The sequence below is a fragment of the Rattus norvegicus genome, chromosome 6, assembly GCF_021556685.1.
Source record: "Rattus norvegicus strain SHRSP/BbbUtx chromosome 6, alternate assembly SHRSP_T2T, whole genome shotgun sequence".
NCBI lineage: Eukaryota > Metazoa > Chordata > Mammalia > Rodentia > Muridae > Rattus > Rattus norvegicus.
The window spans coordinates 137,133,307-137,155,561 of NC_141539.1; the positions used below are offsets into that span (position 1 = coordinate 137,133,307).

Here is a 22,255-nt window from a genome sequence, read left to right on the forward strand (position 1 = left end):
GGATCTCCTGAGCTCAGGACAGCCTGGTCTGCGTAGTGAGTCTCTCCAAAGCAAACAAATGCATAATTTTAAAAATAAAAAAGGGAAGCCACGTTTGGTTAGCTTTCAGACTTTTCTAGGAGTGCTGATTAACAAAGTCACATTTCAGGAGAATTTATCGCTAGTGTTTGTGTACTTAAGAAACTTTCTTTCAGAATGCTTTTTCTTCTGTCCCAGGCTTTGGAATTCAAGATTTGCAAAATGCGACCATCAGCAAAGTCTCTCATCTGTGGAGAGCACTGGAGTGGAGGCGCCAATGGGCGGTTTGCCGCCCTGGTCAGCGGCTGCCCTCTCCTGGTGAAGGTGTTCTCCATTGTACACAGCGTCCTGCACGTGGACGTGTACCGATACTCGGGCGCCCAGGATGCCGTCAACATCAGAGACGTTCTCATCAGGGAGGGCTATGCTGAGCTTGCAGAGGAGTCCTATGAGTCCAAAGTATGAACCCTGATTGTTTGTGGAGCACATGTATGTGCTAGCGAGGCCGGGAGGGGACAGAGTGGAGCACTGTTCTTCCTTTGTGTGGTGTGTAGGCACAGGGTTGGTGATGCATGGGGTTGTTCATCGTTTGGTCTTCTGAACATGTAAACCAGTGGTGACCCCAACCATATATAACATTATTCTCATTGCTGCTTCATAACTAATCTCACTACTGTTATGGTCACAGTGTAAATATCTGACATGCATGCAGATGGTCTTAGGCAACCCCTGTGAAGGGGTTATTCAACGCCTAAAGGCTCCCGTCCTACAGGCTGAAGACCACTGATCTAAGGTGTCTCCTTATTTCTTGGGGACTGCATTATGGTGGGTGCATGCTATTTTGGCAGCTTCCTGTCAATTATTTTTGTTTTACAAATGAAAATTAACTTGAAAATATTGTATATTTCAGTCTTAACTTTTTAATGGACTAAAACTTATTTCCATAATGGAAGTACTCAATAAGCAAGTCGTATATATTAAGCATTTCAAAGTTTTTTTAACTTCTTTTTAAACTTTTTTATTTGCAAATATTCAAAACTTAAAATATAATTACACCATTTCCCTTGCAGTTCTTCCATACTTGCCCGCCCTCCTCTCATATTCATGGCCTCTGTGTGTTTACTGTTGCATAGGAATATGAATGCATTAGTGTATAAGCACATTTAGCGTTGCCTATAAGTGTATGCTGTCAGGACTGATGACTGTGTAGAGAACCAATTAGAGGCGTTTCCCTGTCTCAAGAATTATGAGTCCCGTAACTCTTCGTCCAGAGGTGGAGCCCTGTGAGCTTCCTCCCCACACCTCAGCGTGGCAGTTGTGTGGCTGCTCCTCAGACCTTCTTTAGGCAGCTGCATTGTGGGGCTTCCTGGTTGTAGTTTTCCTCTCATTTCTAGGAGTTGCAACTTTAAGGCAGATTTCCTGGCCCCCTGGTCTTTCCATCTGGTCTCCTCAATGTCCCCACGCCTAAGGGGTGGGGTGTGTCAAGTCGTGCCAGCTGGGCTGGTGACGTCTCTGTGTTTTGACCAGTTGTGACTTTCTAAAATGACCTGCAAAGAGGTGCCTTGTTGATGAGATGCGAGAGTGGTAGTTAGCTGTGGAAATGTGGTTTAAAATGAAGGTAGGGCATATACTAGTTTAATGAAGTACTTTACTGTATCCCTTGCAACTTGGGTCTGGAAACCTGACTGGACTGGTGAGGGAATGAGACCAGGACAGACACATAGACACATGTTCAGAGAGTTGTGGTCAGACAGGCTGTGCTGTGCACTTGGACGAAGTGTCACCAACCACCACAGCAGCAGCAGGGACCTCAGCCTCCCTGCAGAGCAGGTCTGTGGGTGAGCGTCTCCAGCTGCAAACACCCAGGAGGAGCTGCAGCACCAGTTTGTACACACATTGGTCACTCATTTGTAAACACCGGTTCTTGCACACATTAGACCCAGACCAGAAGAGGACGCTGCAGGTTTTCACTTGGTCTCGGGTCCTTCTCTAAGTCCTGCCACCTCACTAACTGTGGGACCGCGGCCAGGTTTCCAGTACCAGACATACGTTCCTTCTGGTTAAGTGGGCCTTAGGTCCAATTAGACAGCTACTGATTACCATTGAGACATGACCTACTAAAGCAGCTGCTTTTAATGTGTATTAGTTCTTTTCTTCTTAAAACATAAACTGTTCTTTCTCTAAAATCTTATTATGTTGGAAAAATATAGTTAGTCGTTGTTTTTGTTTGAATTTTAAATGAACTTGATAAAGCAGTGTCCCTGCGAATTCATGGCCTTCAGATAAGAACAGGATTGTATCTATGAAATGTTTCCATATGCGGTTCATACTTTTGCTTTAATTATTGCCTTTGACACAATAAATATTTCTTGTTCTGATCAGCAAAGCTATGAAGTCCTCAAGGGTTTCTTTGCTAAGTCAGTGGACACCATGCCGGATGGCTCTGTGTCCTCTCCTATGAAGGACGACGAGAAGCATCTCATCCAGATTCTGTTGGAGAGCTTTGCTTCCAATCGGCTGGGTGCTCCAAACTGCAAGGTAACCTGTAAGACCCTTCTTAGCTCTTGCTTGCTCTGCACTGTTTGCATGTTGGCTTTCCTCCTTCCCGGTGGTTTCCTCTTGAGTCCTCTCTCTTGCCCTCTCCCCTCCCTTTCTCTTTCTAGTATGTCGTGTTGGGGATCAACTTGCTAGACAAGCTCTGCCTCTGCCTGTTCCTCAGTGCAGAATTCCTTCTTTCCTTTATTCTTCTCTTGAGACAGCCTTGTCAGGTTGCTCAAGTGGGCCTAGAACCCATAATCCTCCTGCCTCAGTTTTCTGAGTGCTGAGAGGATAGGAATGTGCCAGCACTGTGATGTAATTGTAAAGTGTGAGCTGACTTTGGGACTGCACCATTTATACTGAGTGGCATATTGTGGATTGGTAACACATATTTTGTGTATGCAGGCTGTCCTCCACGGGCCTTTTAATCCTTATGAGCTGAAGTGTCATAGTCTGACCAGAATATCCAAGTTCAGGTATGGCTAAACTAATTTTCTTAACAAGTGTTTTCTGTTTCTTTATCTGTGGACCTTATGAGAGACTTAGCTGACTTTGTATGTGAGCTGCAAGACTGTTTTAGCATGTCCCAGACACCTCTTCTCCCTTGACAACAATGGACAGACTCTTGCATGTCTTCTGTTCTGGTTATAGCTGTCACTCAGCAGGCAATGAGCTCCCTCTGTGCCTGGTCTGCTGAGGGACCTGTTTGCTGGGACAGCTATGATCTGGGAAACAGTGGTGAACAGGCACAGCTGTCATTTTCACTAACACCATATGTTGAATGGTGACAGAAAAATTAGTGACAGTGGTCTTGACAGGGGTCTGGGATACATGGAAGCATCGGGGGTCCTGACTAAACTTCCAAGTCCACACTTGAGGCTTCCAAGAACCTTCTAAGTCCCAAAGACCACAGAACACTTGCTATGGTATAGTGTGTGGAATAGAGGGTGAAGATTGATGGGTTCCCGTGATGGTGGCATAGGACTAGATTGGAGAATTTGTATTCATGAGAGCTTTGAGTAAGCTTAAGTACAATTGGAGACTTGGGTGGAGGGAGAAGGGGCTGCGGTTTCATAAGTCTCATTTCAAGAGCATCCAAACATAGTTGAAAAGCTTTAACCTTGTGCATTTTGTAAGGACCACTCTGGGCAAGCACTAGCTTCTCTGAATTCTTCTGGGGACTAGGAATAGGTGTCCTGATAGCAATGCAGATGCTTGGGCCTTGTGCAGGCCTTTTGAATGGCCTTGAGGAGGCCTGCATGGACAGGACATCTATGATAAGTGTGCTGGCTTCTTGGTAAGAGCAGACCTGTGAGGCTGGTTCCCAGTGTAACCTGAGAGAAGAGGTGTAGACACAGGCAACTTCATGAGCACTCTTAGAAGCGGGACAAGGTTAGAGGCAGTGGCGGCAGACAACATGCAGGTGGCTCAGAGGCAGTGAGGTGATGAGGCAGCCTGGATGGGCCACACCGAGACCACTCTGCTGGAAGGCAGTCAGAGGCTTCAAGGGCTAGAGGGCCTGACAGAGCAGGGGTAGAAAGGCAGGTTTGAGAGCTGATGTAGATGGTGCCTAAGGCAGGGACAGGAAGGGTGCGGACTGACTCGGAGAGGAGCCCAGGGCCTGTGTGCCTCACAGGCTTGCCTGTGCCACCCTCTTCTGAAGTTCACTATGGGCTGCAATGCTCCGTCGCCTGGCCAGGGGGCAGCAGCCTGTGCCCTGCTTCTTCCCAGATGTGTGTGGATTGAGAAGGAGAGCATCAATTCTGTGGTCATCAGCGACAGCCCTGCCGACCTGCACCAGAGGATGCTGGTTGCAGCTTCACTCTCAGTTAACGAGACTGGTAAGGAGATGGCTTCTGTCTCTGTTATCTCTCCTTCTCCTTTGCCTAGAGTAGTGGTGAATTTCTGCATGTGTATTCACTCTTTCAGCTGTTGTCTCTTTTAAGAAAATGTGTGTGCGTGTGTGCGTACGTGTGTGTGCGTGCATGTGTGCATGTGTGTGTGTGTGCGCGTGCATGCGTCCGTGCAGGTGTGTGTGTGCATGCATGTGTGCGTGCGTGCATGCGTGTGTGCGCGTGTGTGCGCGCGTGTGTGCATGCGTGCATGCGTGTGCGTGCGTGCGTGTGTGCATGTATGTGTATGTGCGTGCGTGCATGCGTGCGTGTGCGTGTGTGTGCGTGCGTGCATGTGTGCGTGCGTGCATGCATGTGCGTGTGTGTGCGTGCGTGCGTGTGTACCACATGTGCACAGGAGCCATGGAAGTCAGAAGAGTATGAGATCACCTAGAAGCGGGGTTATAGATGATTATGAGCCATCCTGTAGGTGCTGGGAGTGAACCTGGGTCCTGTGCTGGAGCAGTGAGCACTCTCTCCAACGGAGCCATCTCTCCAACTCTCCCTGTTTCCTGAGGGCAGTGGCTAAGGCGAATTTAAGAAACAAAGTATTACTACTTTTTGTTTTATACAAGGATGTGGGAATTAAATGATTATTGTTTCTTCGTGCCTGTCTGCCAAGTTCTTGGCTCTAGGCAGTTCTGTAAGAGGTAGCAAGAGACTGCAGTAAACAGGAGCTCAGTGGGTTATCTCTTCAGGGTAAATGCCTAAGCATGGCCATGAGTCTGTCTGTTGGGTGCGCAGGAGCCAAGGGCAGGACCCGGTGGTCAGATGTGTGTACAGATGAGCCACTGGATTGGGAGGGATGACTAAGCTGTGTGTGCTGGTTCTCTTCTGTGTGGCAGGGTCCACCATGCTCCTGAGAGAGACTTCCCTGATGCCTCACATCCCAGGCCTCCCCGCACTCCTCAGCATGCTGTTCGCACCGGTGATGGAGTTAAGGTGGGCGTGGGCTTCTGCGTGCAGAGAATCCAGCGGGAGTGGGGGGAGAAAAGAGCAGAAAGCACCCAGGGAGGAGTCGGGATGTGGCCCGTCCCACGCTGTGAGCTTTGTGCTTCAGGGTGATTCTGCATTGCCTACTGCTCACAGCCCCTACTTAGGAGACGTCAGCTTCCTATGCTTTAGTTCTGTGGTGGCGCCTCAGTAACGCTTGTTCGGTTTCTCTGGTTAGTGATGCCGGCAAGCTTCAGGCTGCTGTGGTCGTGTAGCGGCCCTGAGTGTCATGGCCACCACACCGCCCTGTGCTGTGGTACTCAGAGGCCCACTGTGATTTGCATTTCCACTGTGGGCATTTTCAGCTGGGACGCTGCTGTGTAAATCTGCAGTGTGTACCACAGCGCGGACGGCACTGCTCTGCAGAGCCTTTGGACCATGAGGCCTGCTGCAGTGTGAACACCCCGATGCTGCTCTCCCTGTCTTCACCCTGTCTCAGTGAGGGCTTTACTGTGAGCAGACACCATGACCAAGGCAACTCCTATAAGGACAACATTGAATTGGGCTTTCAGGTTCAGAGGTTCAGTCCATTATCATCAAGTCGGGAACATGGCAGCATCCAGGCAGGCATGGTGCAGGAGGAGCTGAGAGTTCTACATCTTCCTCTGAAGGCTGCTAGTGGATGACTGACTTCCAGGCAGCTAGGGTGAGGGTCTTAAGCCCACGCCCACAGTGACACACCTACTCCAACAAAGGTCACGCCTCCTAATAGTGCCACTCCCTAGGCCAGGAAGAGATCTGTTTGGTTTTGTCTCCTGGGCTGGGTAGGATCTTGCCTCAAAATCCCTTAATCTGTTATCTCCTAGAACATAGACTTCAGTTCCATTTCACTTTCTGGTGCCCCTCTAATACTTGGACCATATATTTTATATTTTTTTCCTGTCTAAGCTTGCTATAGCTCAAAATGCTCTTCATGAGGCTTAACCAGAGAACTGAGACTTCCTTTGTCAGTGCAATTAGTCTGAGTCTCTTCACCTTAGCCTCAGGCAGACTCCTCAGACAAGGGCAAAAACTAGCCACATTCTTCACCAAAATACCACAAAAACAGTCTCTAGGCCACATATGAAATTCTCCAGTGAAACCTCTTGGGCCAGGTCTACACAGTTCAAATCACTCTGAGCAACAAATTCTTCCACATCCCTACTAGGACGGCCCATTAAGCACCACTTAAAGCACTCTGCCGCTTTCCAAAGCCAAAGTCCCCAAATCCACGGCCTATCACAGCAATACTCCATTCCTGGTACCAACTTCTGTCTCAGTCAAGGTTCTCTAGAGTCACAGAACTCATGGGCAGTCTCTGTATAGTAAGGGACTTGGTTACTGACTTACAGTCTGTAGTCCACCTCCCCAGCAATGGTCAGCAGCAGCTGTGAATGGAAGTCCAAGTTGCTTCACAAGTCAAGCAGGTGAAGAAGAGAGTTCTACATCTTCATCTGAAGGCTGCTAGTGGAAGACTAACCTTTAGGAAGCTAGGAGTAGGGCCTTAAAGCCCACGCCCACAGTGACACAGCTCCCCCAACAAGGCCACACCTCCAAATAGTGCCACTTCCTGAGCCAAGCATATACAAACTATCACACCCACAGAGGACCTGCGCTCCCCTGAAACTGAACCTGGATAACCTCCCTTGCTCAGGTCACTTCAATCAGGATCTTCTCATAGTGACAAAAGAGTTACACACAGGCGTTTTAGGTGTGGCCCCACTGTCAAGAGAGGAGCATCCGCTCTTGGGTTTTGATTTATTCAAAGAGCAGCTCAAACAGTTGTAAAGGAGCAGGCAGCATTACAGGCTATCTTAGGGCTTGGTTGCTGTGAAGAGACACCATGACTAAGGCAACTCTTAGAAAGAGAAACTGGAGGTGGCTTACAATTTCAGACGTTTACTCCACTACCACCATGGCAGGAGAATGACAACATCTAGGCAGACGTGATGCTGAAGGAGCTGAGAGTTCTATAGCTTGATCTATGGGGGACCGTGTGCCACACTGGGCGTACCATGCCCACAGTGCCACACCTACTCCAACAAGGCCACACTTCCTGATAATGCCACTTCCTATGGTGCAAGCATTCAAACCCGAGTCTGTGGGGACCATATTTATTCAAAACACACTAACTAGAAAAACAACATGTGACATGAAATTAGAAACATGGCATCCTGTTGTCTATAGGCTGTGAATGAGAGTTGAAGCTCTTTGGTGGCCAGGGGCCAATGAGGAACCCTGTCAGCCTCTCTCCCATGGGAACTAGCAAGCAGAGAGGTGAACTCCTCAATAGACCATAGTTCTCTATCCAACACAGATGTTCCCTCAGAGACGTCAGTGCAGAGCCTGTGATGGGAAGGAAGGCCACAGTGCAGTGAGGCCCACATCGCCTTGCTCACTGCCTTAGCTAGGGTTACCGTTGCTGCGATGAGACGTGGGGAATTTCCACATCACTGTGCACTTTGGGGGAAGTTGGATCCTGAACTCAGGAGTTGAGGCAGAGGCCATGCACCAGCGCTGCTCACTGGCTTGCTCAGCCTGCTTTCTTCTAGAACCCAGGACCCCCAGCCCAGGGACGGCTGCACCCGCCCATCAATCACTAAACAAGAAAATGCCCTGAGTCTCATGGAGGCATTTTCTCAGTTGAGGGTCCTTCCTCTCTGGTGACTTCAGCTGTGACAAGGTGACATAAAACCAGCCAGGACAGTCACTATGATGATATGGCTGGGGAAACAGCTGAGAGGATGTCAGAGTCCTGAGCCCACATAGATGCAGCTCTGTTCTGAGGTCTGTGGTAAGGCAGAAAATTGGGATGGAGAGTGGCAGAGCACAAGGCGGTAAGTAGGCAGAGGGAAGGGCGGCACCCGGGTCCCAGTACTCTTCAAGAACGTGCTTTCAGAGATTTCTCCTACAAGGACCCCCACCTCCCCACAGACTACAGCCATCAAACTAAAACTCTGGGGCAGACTTGGGATTCAAACCACAACGAACTGCTTGTATTAGCTTTAACTAAGTAACCCATAAGGCAGAACAGAGGTATGATGACACACACCTGTAAAGCCTAAGGGTTGAGAGGTTGATGCAGGAGGATTGTGAGCTCAGAGCTAACCTTAAGCTGAATAGCAATCTGGTCTGCGTTATTGATCAAGAGATGTATGTGTATATGCATGTATGCATGCATATATGCATGCATGTGTATGCATGCATGTATGTATTGTGTATGTGTGTATGCATACATGCATGTATGTGTGTATATATGTGTGTATGTGTGTATGTATGTATGTATGTATGTATGTATGTATGTATAATAACAACATTTGAACAACCAGCACGTGCCTGGGGGTCAGGTGCATTACTGTTCTAATAAAACTGATAAATAGGGGCTGGAGAAATGGCTCAGCAGTTAAGAGCATTCCTAGCAACCACATGGTGACTCACAACCATCTGTAGTGGGATCTGATGCCCTCTTCTGGCCTGCAGTGTGAATAAAGATAGGATACTCATATACATAAAATAAACAAAAAATCTTTTAAAAAACTTGATAGTCACTCCTGGTTTCTTATTACCTCTGTTCTAAAAAGGTTTTATATAAATTGAAATCATAGTAAAGTACATTAATATTGTAGAGGCATAGAATTTAAAGAAACATTTTTAATTTTTAGTGTATTTAAGAAAAATATTTTTACTTATATTAATTTATTTTCTATCATGTATATGAATGTTTTTGCCAGCACTCATGTATGTACACCATGTGCAAACCTGACATCAGACAAGGTCAGAAGAAGACGTAAGATGCCCTGGAACTGGAATTAAAATTGTAGCCATGTGAGTGTTAGGGACAGAACTCCGGTCCTTTGCAAAGCAGGAAATGCTCTCACCTGCTGAGCCATCTCTCCAGCCCATCTTATTGCATTTATATGTATTTTGCATGTGTGCGTCACAGTGCACTACATATGGAGGTCAGTGGACAACTTGCAGGACTTTGTTCTCTCCTTCATCATGTGGGTTCCTGGGATTGAACTCAGGTCGTTAGGCTTGGCAGCACGCGCCATTATCCACAGTCCTGACACACCTTCGTGACTGCTTATAAAGCAGATAACTCAAAATCTAGTTTAAAAGTCTGAATTCCAGTTTCTAGTCCTCAAGTTTACTCACACACAGGGTCCCCTTCACTTTTAGTACGCTGATGAAGGAGACGTCTCATTTCCTCATCGCTCCAGAGAGAATGGAAAGCCCAGCACAGCACTAAGGACTAGAGAGTTGGCTCAGTGGTTAGAAGCACTGGCTACTTTTCTGGAGGTTCCCAGCACCAACATGGCAGCTCACAAACATCTGTAAATCCTTCTGTTAGAGATGAGGGCGCCAGACATGCATGTGGTGTACATACAGACATGCATGCGGTGCACATACAGACATGCATGCGGTGCACATACAGACATGCATGCGGTGCACATACAGACATGCATGCGGTGCACATACAGACATGCATGCGGTGCACATACAGACATGCATGCGGTGCACATACAGACATGCATGCGGTGCACATACAGACATGCATGCGGTGCACATACAGACATGCATGCGGTGCACATACAGACATGCATGCGGTGCACATACAGACATGCATGCGGTGCACATACAGACATGCATGCGGTGCACATACAGACATGCATGCGGTGCACATACAGACATGCATGCGGTGCACATACAGACATGCATGCGGTGCACATACAGACATGCATGCGGTGCACATACAGACATGCATGCGGTGCACATACAGACATGCATGCGGTGCACATACAGACATGCATGCGGTGCACATACAGACATGCATGCGGTGCACATACAGACATGCATGCGGTGCACATACAGACATGCATGCGGTGCACATACAGACATGCATGCGGTGCACATACAGACATGCATGCGGTGCACATACAGACATGCAGGCAAACACCCATACACATGAAGTAGAAATCTGAACAAGAAACCCGACCTTGTTAATATGAATTGATGTTTTTAAATCAAAGTCCAATCATTCAATTTCAAGAACTGGAAACTGAGGAGCCAGATGCTGGGGTGAAAGCCTCCGATGCAGAGAGGCAGAGAAAGCATGGGCTGTCGACCTTCCTCAGCTGATGCCCCAGAAGGAAAGAGCCTGTTCTCTCTGTCCACGCTGTCTTAAACGCTCTTCCAACCGCAAGCCCCTCCCTTCTACTTCCTGTGCATCTCTCTGCCCATCCTCCTGACTTCCTCTTACTCCGTTTTTTCCCTGTGTTCACGCCCTGTTGCTTGTTCTGCCTCTTGGCCTGTGGTTGACTTTATTTAACCCTGTTTACAACAAACAGAAAGCTCTGAGGTGAAAGGTGTGTGCTAGGACTGAGCCACACCACACCTAGAAACAGGCCTTTCCAGAGACTGTATCACAGTGATCAACTGTCCTACAGCAAAGAATATTAAATTATCTCCCTTATGGTGATAGCTAATCTGAATTTCTGTGTAAAGACCGAGGAATCACATAGTTTGGTTACAGTACTGGTGCTAGAAAAAACACCAGGTCACTTTACCAGTCACATAGCTTACCTTGAAACAGTGGCTTAGTTTAACTTTTCTAAATGCCTTTCAGAGTTGACCGTGAAGGAAAGTGTTACACTGGGGTGCTTTGTGGTTTGGGGTGGAATTCAACTACGGAGGCCCCTATACTGCCAGAGCATGACATTGAGCTGGCCTTTGATGTGTGCTTCAACGTGGAGGACATCGTTGAGGTAAGTGTGCAGTACTTGTCATGGACTCTTCCCGCCTCCTTGCTTTTGCACCCATGTGACTTATTATGAACCACAGGCTGTCTGTGGTGATACATTTGCCTGCCACCCAAGGTGGCCTCTGCCAGTGCAGATGGACCACTCCTCATCCAGCTTGTTCTGTGGTGCTCCACGGCCTGCACTCTCCTCTCCTCCACTGTCTCCTGGTGCATGGACCTCACTATGAGCCCCTCCTTGCTCGTTACATAGGGAGGTAAAGAAACAACTTTCCCCACTCGGCAGAGCAGCCACCTGAGGTATGCCAGACCCGCCGAGTGCACCCGTGCGGCCAGGGCCAGCTTTTAGAGTATGCCAATGAAGTGAGCCGGTGCTAATTAAAAAGGTTTATTCTTCTGTTTTTGTTTCTGTATTTCCTTATTCTAGCAATTCATGTCGGTTTGCATTTACAAAAACAAGGAAAAGAAAACTGAAAATACCTTTTTCTAAAAATACCTTGAGAAATGCCACTTTCTCAGGAAAGGGGACACATCTCAGAAGTTCCAGGATAGAGTTGTCCAGCTGTGTGAGGACTGGGAGGGAGGAGCACTCGAGTCACAGGGTCCTGACTACTGGGACAGGGGCTGGCAGTGTCCTCTGTGCCTTCCCGTGGAGACTTAAGGCGACCAGGGCGGAGGCTCCACCGTTGAGAGGCTTCGCCCCTCTTAAAGTATTGCTGTGCTCACAGACTTAAGTGCAAAATGGAGAATAGACATTCTAGAAACAGATAGGTCCCATGTGTAAATTTGTGTTTGGTGCAAGGCTTGTGGGTGTAAACCAGAGGCTGTGTCCGTGAAGGGCTGATTGGCACTGCACAAGGTCCTGGTAGGACCATGAGGGAAAGCTGCACACTAGGCAAAGGTCTATTCCGTGCCTGGTCGATCGTGTCATGGTGTATTAGCCAGCCTCATAGTCACCAATAAACTGAAGATAGGACGGAATCGAACAGATGAGAGACTGTGCGGCTGGCAAGGGTCCTTGCACTTCCCAGTCCTCAGTGCCGACAGAGACTGCCTGAGGCAGGGCAGGCAGACGGGCAGCAGAGGGGCTACCCTCTAGGGCTGGTCTCTTACCAGATCAAACCTGGGTCTACTGGTGCTGAGAGGAGCCAAGAGTGCGGCACCTGCACAGCAGGAAAGAGTGAGCCACTGGGCCTGGCTTGAGCTTTGGGAACCACAGTGCCTACCCCTGTGACATATTTTTCCCAACAAATCCCCACCTCCTAATACAGCCACTCTCTATGAGCCCGTGGGAACCACTTTCATCCAAACCACCACACTCATCCTGCTTTCTTACAGAGCCCAGGACTGGCAGCCCAGGGAAGGCACCACCCGCAGTGAGCTGGGCCCTACCTGATCAGTCACTAATGAAGAAAAATGCTTACAGTTTTTGGATCTTATGGAGGCACTTTCTCAGTTGAGGGTCCCTCTTTTCAGAGGACTAGTTTGTGTGTCTAGTTGACATGGGACTAGCCAGAATTGACCTCTTGTCAACCTGACACACAAATGCATCACTATTCAGCCACACCTCTCTTTTCTTACTCATCCCAAGAACTCACATTAGAAATGTAAATAATTTTAAAACTTCCAAGGTCTTTACAAATTCAAGACACATAAAAATTTCAGTTTCTTTATCTATTCTCTCTAATAATCCAAAATCTCTTTTTAAAAGGTCAAAGTCTTTTACCTGTGGGTTTCGGTAAAAATCAAAATTAAATACCTTCTTCAACAGGGAAGAACAAGGCACAATCGTAATCTGAACCAAGCAGAACCAAATTGCAACAGTGTAATAACTCAGTGTCCAGTTGTCTGGGGTTTGCTCACAGTCTTCCCGACTTCTCCCGCTCTGCTCTCTGCAGCACACACAGCTTGTCTCCCAGGCTGCAGCTGGCTCCACTCCACTGCTGCTCTTGGTGGTCATCCATGGTGCTGGCATCTGCAAAACGCTGGGGTTTTCTCCTACAACTGAGCTGCACCTTCACCATGGCCTCTCCTGGCTGTTAGCAGTGCCAAGCCTCAGCTGTCTTGACCGCTTCGTGCTCTCAGAACCAGCTCCACACAAGTGACTTTCACACTGCTGAGTTCAGCTGCAGCACAAGGCACAACTTTGATCGTATCTGGAACACAGCGCCTGTGTGCTGACTCAGAAAACACTTCCCAGAAGACTTCACCTCAGTGATACTGGTCTCTTCTCAATCACTAATTTCTTAGCTCCAGCTGACCAGCATCAACTGTCCCAGTAATGGACATGTCTACTTCAGTGTTGCCTCTTATTGATTATGACTGACTATTCAGTCCCAGCCGACCAGAATGAAATAATCTCAATTCAGGATAGCAAGTGGCTCAGATAGTCTGAATTTCATTTTGAAACTTCACAAGCCAGGCCTCTATCCTTTGCACACAAGCCAGGCCTTCATCCTGTGTACTGGTCTCAACATTCTTATCTTCTAAGCTCCCACAAAACATCCCCCTGAACTCTCAACACTCAGTGGCCAGGAGAGAGCATCGATGAAGGTGCAGCCTCAGTGACAGTTGGAGGCCCAGGACAGAAGGGCTCAGGCAAAGAAGTTGCAGCAGAAGACCCCAGTGTTTTGCAGATGCCAGCACCATGGATGGGCACCAAGAACAGCGGCAGCAGTGGAGCGGGGCCAGCTATAGCCTGGGAGACAAGCTGTGTGTGCTGCAGAGGGCAGAGCTGGAGAAGTGACTCAAGGTCCTTGGAAGGGCCCAGAAGATGGTAAATGAATCCCAGATAACTTTGGCTGTAAGTTCCACAGTCCTTCCATAGTCCTGTCCCAAACACAGGTCTGTCACAGCAATACCCCACTCCTGGTACCAATTTGTCTTAGTTAGGATTACTATTGCTGTGACAAAACATCATGACCCAAAAGCAAGTTGGGGAGGAAAGGGTTTATTCAGCTTACACTTCCACATTGCTGTGTATCACCAAAGGAAGTCAGGACAGGAACTCAAGCAGGAACCTGGAGGCAGGAGCTGAGGCCATGGAGGTTGCTGCTTACTGGCTTGTTCAGCCTGCTTTCTTAGAGGACCCAGGACTACCAACCCAGGGATTGTACCACCCACAGTGGGCTGGGCCCTCCCCCATCAATCACTAATTTACAAAAAAATGCCCTACAGCTGGATCTTCTGGAGGCTTTAGTTGCGGTTTCCTTCTTTCAGATAGCTCTAGCTTGTCTGTCAGATTAATATTAGTCAAGCCAGCGCAGGGTGTGTCCTATGTGAGCCTGTTGAGAAGACGTTCTGTACAGGAAGCAGATGAGTAGTTGCCAAGAGGTAGGGAAGTGAATAACCGCACTGGGGGGAGGGGGCACCTAGGAGCTTGACATTAAAAAGATGAAGGCAGAAGACACACAGGATGCATTTGCCCCATCTCTATGTGTCCCCAAATGGTAGGCTTTAGTGTATGAAATACACACCACAGAGGGTGTCAGGTCTCCCAGCATGGAGGGAATCCATGTGTGGAAAAGGACAGTCAGCACAACTATGGCAATGCATACTCATGTCAAAGGAGTAAAAAGAAAAGGAGCTTGGAAAGGGAGGGAGAGGAAGCTCCATGTGAACACTGTCCTGTAGTTGGTAGCTTTGGGGTTAGGGAGACACAAGTCAACAGGTCTGAAGCCATTTTCCATATGATTGGGTTGGCTACAGAAGGGGAGAGATGTGGCTTTGGGAACCAAAGGGGAGTTACACATAAGCAAGTAGGGCTAGCATGACCCCTGTGGTGCCGGATTAGAGCCTGAGATGCATGTGAACTCATAGTCAGTGCTGTAGAGCCAGGTAAGTACAGAAACAGTTACAGGCCTTTTACTGATGGCCCCCTGTCCACCATAGTGTCCAGCTATGGGACAGCTGCTGGGAAGTAGCTGTTCTGGGGCAGCAAACATGGTGACGCTTAGCATGGTCCCTGATGGAATTACCCAAGTTGGGAACCAGACCTCCTTGAAGAAACTACTTACTCTGGGGACAGAGCAGGAAATCTAGGTGCCTAGAGCATCTTGTAGCACCAGGCAGGAAGGATGCTTATAAAGCACACAGGGATAAGACGCATCCAAGGACGTAAAGGCCAGGGAGTGGGCGAGCTGAATGGTTACATTGGGTTTACATATATGAAAGTAAATATACTGAATTATAACCCAGTTAACCCAGGGATTAAAATGTCCATGTGTCTAGGAAGAAAAATGATTGAATAATTGGTTGGGAAAGCAGTTATCCCTTACAAAGTCACTCCCAGGTCAAGTGGGTTCTATGGTCTCTGAGGACACAGGAGCCTTGATGAACTAGGAGTAGGCAAGCCAGGAGGCCTGTAGAGTCCCCAGCCAAGCACCATGGCCACACCTTCTGGTGCTCAGGCCTACCTATGGAGTGTGAGGAGAGAACAGTGTCTCCCTTCTGGACAATGATAAACTCAAACTGGGGAGCTACAAAAAACCCCAACCAGAGCACTTCTAAGTTGCCAAAGTCTCGTAAAGCAAGAAAAGGCTAGGAAGCCATCGTACACCAGAGAAGGCGTGGTAAGCTCAGTGTGGTTCTTGGACCTGGGCCCTAGAGGAGAAGTGGGATGCTAAGAGAAGACGGGTCCACTCTAAGAATCCAGACTTGTAGCCATGGCACCGAGTTGGTTTCTTAGCTGTAACAAATGCAGGAGAGATTGGCTACGGCTTATGGGACCTAATCACTCTTCAGTGTTCTCTCTGTTCTAAGTCTAGATTCTTGACTGACGCTAGTCACAGACACAGCGTAAATGCTGTGGCCTGTTTGCTGTGGGGGGAAATGCAGCTGGTGTAGTCATGTGTGTCGCTGTTCATTTACAGATTAATATTCTCAGGGCTGCTATCAACAAGCTAGCGTGTGATGGGCCACATGGACCCAAGTATCTTGGGCCTGAGAGAATTGCTCAGTTGCAGGAGAATGCACGTCAGAAACTTCTAGGGTAAGTATGGTAACATACTGCTAAGGTATACAGTAGGCAATATACAACCTATGTGTGCGTGCACGTCTAGTTATTTTGATGTCTGGATGTTCTGAATAATTTAGGAGATGTGACAGGTAAGTTACTTAAAGTTTGGTTCCAGGACTGAGGCACCTCTGAAGGCATTGGATGTGGGTGTCATGTCTGTATCGTTTGGGGTTTGGGAAAGGCAGAATAATCATCCATCATCCATGTAAGCAACTTGGGGGAAACACGGTAAAAAGATCATTCCATATAGTAGGGCGCAGGGACAGGGACTGCAGAGAATAATGTTATATCCCGACCCCTAGTCACACACTGGTACTGCGTACAGGTGGAGAGAAGTGGAGTCTGTTACTTGGAGGCTAGGTGGTCCCTTGACAATCCTTCCCTTGTAGCTTTCATCTCTCACTGGTGTTTCCATTCCCAACAAGAGTTCGGAGGGCAAGGGGTAGCCTTCGGTGCCCGCAGTGGACTGCCTCTGCTTCCCAAGTGCTGGGACTATAGGAGTGTGCCAAAATAAACCTGGTTCTCTCTCTCTCTCTCTCTCTCTCTCTCTCTCTCTCTCTCTCTCTCTCTCTCTCTCTCGTAGCTTGAATCGAGATTTACTATATATAAATCACTCAGATATGGCCATGGGACCCTGTGACCCCCTGTGGCACTGTCACCCCAGCCCCAACCAGACACTGATGCTGACTTAATGGGCAGATTTGTTTTAAACAAACGATTTTTTTAAGTTGGAGAACTAGTAAGGTTAATAGAGGTTACTTTCAAGAATACAGGCAACTTAAAACCAAAAATAAAAAAAGAATACACACAACTTGCAGGCAACTGCACAATTAAAATAATTTTTCTAATATTTTTATTTAAAACAAATTTTAAATTTAAATATAGTTGATCATATTTTCTCTCCAAGTCCTTCCAGATCCTCCCCCACCCCCTACCCACCCAACTAAGTTCTTTCTCCAAACAGTGACAACCCAGTATAGCAGCAAAACTCCCCACCGTCAAACAAAATAAAATCATGCCCTCCAAAAAGACAGCCACAAACCCACCCAGATGCAACCAGTAAAACCACACGAAGCTCTGCAGTCTGTTTCTTGTCGTTCAGCTGCCTCTAAACGTGAGGCCTGTCCTGGGGTGGCCGACATTCCCAGGAACCCTTTACTGGGGAAACTGACTTCCCTCTCCCAGCCGCTGTGAGTCACAGCTCAGCTGTTCATCTCATTCATTCGTTCATTCTAAAATAGAACAGAATAAATAAATTGAGTTGGGCAGGACAAACCAACAGAAGGCACACCAGTCAGAGGCACACTCAGTCTTACTCAGGACTCCTAATTGTAGTCTACTAAGATCAGTGCCTTGTTCAGCATCATCATGGAAACCCCCTCCTGGAGCAGATGGCGGCACACCCAGAGACCATAGGCAAATACCACACAGTGCGGGAAACCTTGGAACGTTCACTGAGCCCTAAATGGTTGTCTCCATCAAATCCCTCCCCTGGGTGCTCAGGAACCCTCAGAAGAGGAAGAGGAGAGAGAGTGAGAGTCAGTAGGGAAGGGGGACCCGAGAAAACAAGGGCTCAAAATCAACATGACGCAGACGGAGGGGGCAGCATGTGCAGGGCCAGCATGGGTCTGCACCAGGTCCTCTGTGTGTGTGCCATGGCTCCCAGCTTACTGTTTTCACAGGAGTCGAGAATGAGTGAACCTCTGGTTGTTTTCCCCCCTAGGTGCTCGACTACCGAGTCTCAAGTCACCCAAGCAATGGGTTATGTCTCGTGGAGTGGGCCTAAAGTCAGATGTTGGTTGGTTACTCCCACAAGCTTGTGCCACCATTGCCCTGCATATGGTGTAGGCCACAGGTTGTAGATCAAGGAGTTTGTGTTGGTTGTGTTTGTCTCTCTATGGTAGTGTACAGAGTACCTTCGTGTACAAAGTTGCTGGAGCACCGGGGCAAAAGCTCTATGTGGACACCAGCCCTGTAACAACTCCATATTTAGTGTGGGCATTGTATTCAGCAGTGGGGCCTTGCCATCAGTTTGTGGAGATCAACAACCTGGGTTGTTTGGTGATTCCCATGGAGCCCCGTTGACCCACAACTCAACTGCGTGTAACCCAATCCTGGTGCTAGAAACTTTGTGAGGTGACAAGAGATGACCTGGCTCCCCCATTATTTGGCAGTTTCATTTAGATAACCTTCATGTATGTATGCATTATGTATGTATATATGTATGCATTATATATATGTGTATGCATGTATGTATGTATATATGTATGCATTATATATGTGTGTATGCATGTATGTATGCATTATATATCTATGTATGCATGCATTATGTGTGTATATTTACATGTACTTTATATTTATTTTCGGAGCTGGGGACCGAACCCAGGGCCTTGCAGTTGCTAGGCAAGCGCTCTACCACTGAGCTAAATCCCCAATCCCCTACTTTATATTTATGATATATATTTATATGTATACATTTTAAAAGACGTTTCTACTGTATTGTTTCCATACTACCCTCAAATGCCCTTTAATTTTAGCTGTCTCTCTTCAAATCCCCTTCCCACAACACTTCCCTGTCTTCCCTACTTGATGCCCCCACTCCAGCCCCTCTCCAACAGCATCTCTCTGTTCTGTCTCCCTTCCCTAACCAGATCTGTCTGTCTCATCTGGTCCTTTGTTCTGTTCCTACCCTCTGTGGTGCTGTGGACTGTTGCTTAGTTCTCATTGACTTAAGAGCTAATATCCACATATAAGAGAACACATATCTTATGTGTCTCTACGTCTGGGACACCTCACTCAGGATGACTTTTTTGAGTTCCATCCATTTGCCTGTAAATTTTATGATGTCATTTTTTCAATAGCAAAGACATACTCTATTGTATAAACATAGCTGTGCTTTCTTATCCAGCCTTCTGTTGCGGGTGTCTAGGTTGTTTCTGATTTCTGGCTATTAAGAATAGAGTAGCAGCTGAGATGTTTGAGCGGATGTGCTTACAGTGGAAAGAGTCATCCTTTGCTGGATGACCAGGAGTGGTATAGCTGGGTCAGTTCTCATCTTCCTGAGGAAACCTCATTGTGAGTGCCCGTTGCGAGTGGCTGTATGTGTTTGCACTCCCACAGTGGATGTGCGTCCCCGTCACTCCATTCTCCTCAGCATGAGCTGTCACCTGTTCTGTTGATCTGAGCCGTTCTGATGGTCGTAGGATGGCATCTCAAAGTACTTTTGGTTTGCATCTCTGATGGCTAAGGATGTTGAACATTTATGTTTCTCAGCCATTCGAGTTCCTCACTGAGAATTCTGTTTAGATCTGTGCCCCATTTTTAAAATTGGTTTGGTTTGTTTTTTTGTTCTCTAGCTTCTTGACTTTATATATTTTGGATATTAGCTCCCTATCAGATGTGTAGTTGGTGAAAATCTTGTTCCATTCGATAGGCTGCCTCCATGTCTGGATGATGGTGTCTTCTGCTGCGGAAGCTTCTCAATTTTGTGAGGTCCACTTCTTAGCGTTGTTCGGTGTCTGTGCTAATCGAGTGTTTTCCTGGCCAGTGGGGTCAAGGCTGCTGCCCACCTTCTCCCCCATCAGGTTCAGTGTGTCTGGAATTACGATGGAGTTGGGTCTGTGCATCTGTTTGGATTCGTCTACACGCACACGTCGTTTTACAGGATTCATTTGTTGAAGATGCTTTCTTTCTCCAGTGTGTATTTTTGGCCTCTTTATCAAAAATCATATGTCCATAGGTTTGCGGACTTAGTTTGGGTCTTGAGTTCTATTCCTTTCATCAACATGTCTGGTTTTGTGCCAGTGTTATGCTTTTTTTAGTTTTTTGCTTGTTTGTCTCTTACTAAAGCTTTGTAGAACAGCTTGGATTTCGGGGTAGCGATGTCTCCAGCAGGGCTCTGTATTCAGGACTGTGTTAGCTAGCATGTGTGTGTGTGTGTGTGTGTGTGTGTGTGTGTGTGTGTGTGTGTGCGCGTGCATGCGTGCGTGCGCGCGCGTGTGTGTGTGTGTGTGTGTGTGTGTGTGTGTGTGTGTGTGTGTGTGTGTTTCTCCATAGAGAGCTGTAAATTTCTTTTCCAAAATTTGGGAAGAATTGCATTGGAATTTTGAAAGGGATTGCACTCAATCTAAAGTTTACTTTTGGTAAGATGGCCATGTGTTTAGTTACGGGAGATCTTTCCATCTGCTGTTACCTTCTTCAATTTCTTTCTTCAGTGACTTTTCTTATACAGGTCTTTTTCACTAACTTGGAGTTACCACTTGCTGGAGTTCACTTAGAGTTACCCCAGATATTTTATTTTATTTGAAGCTATTGTGAAAGGTATTGTTTCTCTGATTTCTTTCTCAGACCATTTGTCATTTGTGTATATAGAGGGCCATTCATTTTTGTCAGTTAATTTTGTATAAAGCTATTCAGTTGAAAGATTTTTTAGCTGTAGGAATTTCCCAGGGGAATTTTTAGGGTCATTAGTGTATACTACCTGCAAATAAAGATACTTTGACTTCTTCCTTTCCAATTTGTATCCCCTTGATCTCCTTCAGTTGTCTTATTCCTCTAGCTAAGACTTCAAGTACTACAGAGACTAGGTTTGGAAAGAGTGAACAACCTTGTCATCGTCATCTTCTTTCTTTCTTTTCTTTTCTCCTCCTCTTCCTCTTCCTCCTCCTCCTCCTCTTCCTCCTCTTCCTCTTCCTCCTCTTCCTCCTCCTCCTCCTCTTCTTCCTCCTCCTGATTTTAGTAGAACTTTGAGTTTCTCTCCATTTAAATTTGTGCTGTCTATGGATTTGCTGTAAACTGCCTTTATTATGCTGAGGTATATCCTGTATGTCTAATCTCTCCAGGACTTTTACCATGAAGAGATGTTGAATTTTGTCAAAAGCCTTTTCTACATCGAATGAGACGATCATATCTTTTTTGTCTTTTAGTGTGTTTATATGGCAGATTACATTTATTGATTTAAGTACGTTGATCTATACCTGCCTCTCTGGGATGAAACTTACTTGATCATGGTGAATGATCTTTTTAATGTGTTCTTGAATTCAGTTTGCAATTGAGTATTTTTGCATCTATGTTTGTAAGGGAAGTAAGTCTGTGATTCTCTTTCTTTCTTGAGTCTTTATGTAGTTTAGGTATCATGGTGACTGTGGCTTGTAAAATGAATTAGGTAGTGTCCATTCTGTTTCTGTTTGTGGAATAATTTAAAGAGTATTGGCATTGCTCTTTGAAAGTCTGGTAGAATTCTGCCCAAAACCCACCCATCTGGCCCTGTCTTTTTTTTTTTTTTTTTTTTTTTGGTTGGAATGTTTTTGATGACTACTTCGATTTCACTAAGGATTATAGGTCTTTTTTTTAAGATTTATTTTTATTTATATGAGTATACTGCAGCTGTCTTCAGACACAGCAGAAGAGTGCATGGGATCCCTTTACAGATGTCCAGTGATTCTCTGGAGTTACTCAGTGTCTGTTGTTATATTCCCCCTTTCATTTCTGGTTTTATTAATTTGGATATTCTTCCTCTGACTTTTAGTTAATTTGGATAAAAAACTTTTTATTGATTTTTTTTATCAGTTTCACATCATGCTCATCTCCCTGTCCCCTCATATCTACCCTTTGCCCTTGCAGCCTCTCCCTCAAAATAAAAGTTAAAAAATACACAAAAACAAACAAAAAAACAAAGCGTAGAAAACATCTCGTCATGGAAGCTGTAGTGTGTCACAGTGTGTCCCACAGTGTATCCCTGTGTCCACACATCTTCACTTGCAAATGAGCCATCGGTATGGTCTCTGTGGCACCATCAATACTGGATCCTCATCTGAACTCCTTCAGTTATCTTGTTGTTGCCCTGTGTCATGGAGATCCTGTAGCTTCGGATCAGCAGGACCGGCCCATTCACCCTTCACAACCATCCACAGGAGGCCTTCGCCTTCATTCCAGCTCCACGGGGTAGTGGTCTGATAGGATGTAGGAGGCCATCTCAGTTTTCTTATGCCGATGAGACTTTTTATCTGTCACCTGTTGTCTGCGTTCAGTGTTGTCAGTTTCAGAGAAAGTTCCATGAGG

General features: G+C 46.8%; 1 protein-coding gene across 4 annotated transcripts in view; it reads left to right on the forward strand.

Annotated features, from left to right (window-relative positions):
* Tdrd9 (tudor domain containing 9) overlaps positions 1–22,255 on the forward strand; it is a 114,455-nt gene that overhangs the window by 84,712 nt on the left and 7,488 nt on the right. For all 4 annotated transcript variants that reach the window (NM_001419577.1, XM_087552944.1, XM_087552946.1 and 1 more), the window contains 7 exon segments: positions 217–477; positions 2,401–2,556; positions 2,962–3,032; positions 4,288–4,397; positions 5,294–5,390; positions 11,047–11,185; positions 16,050–16,168. In NM_001419577.1, the coding sequence (NP_001406506.1) occupies positions 217–477; positions 2,401–2,556; positions 2,962–3,032; positions 4,288–4,397; positions 5,294–5,390; positions 11,047–11,185; positions 16,050–16,168 (953 nt within the window).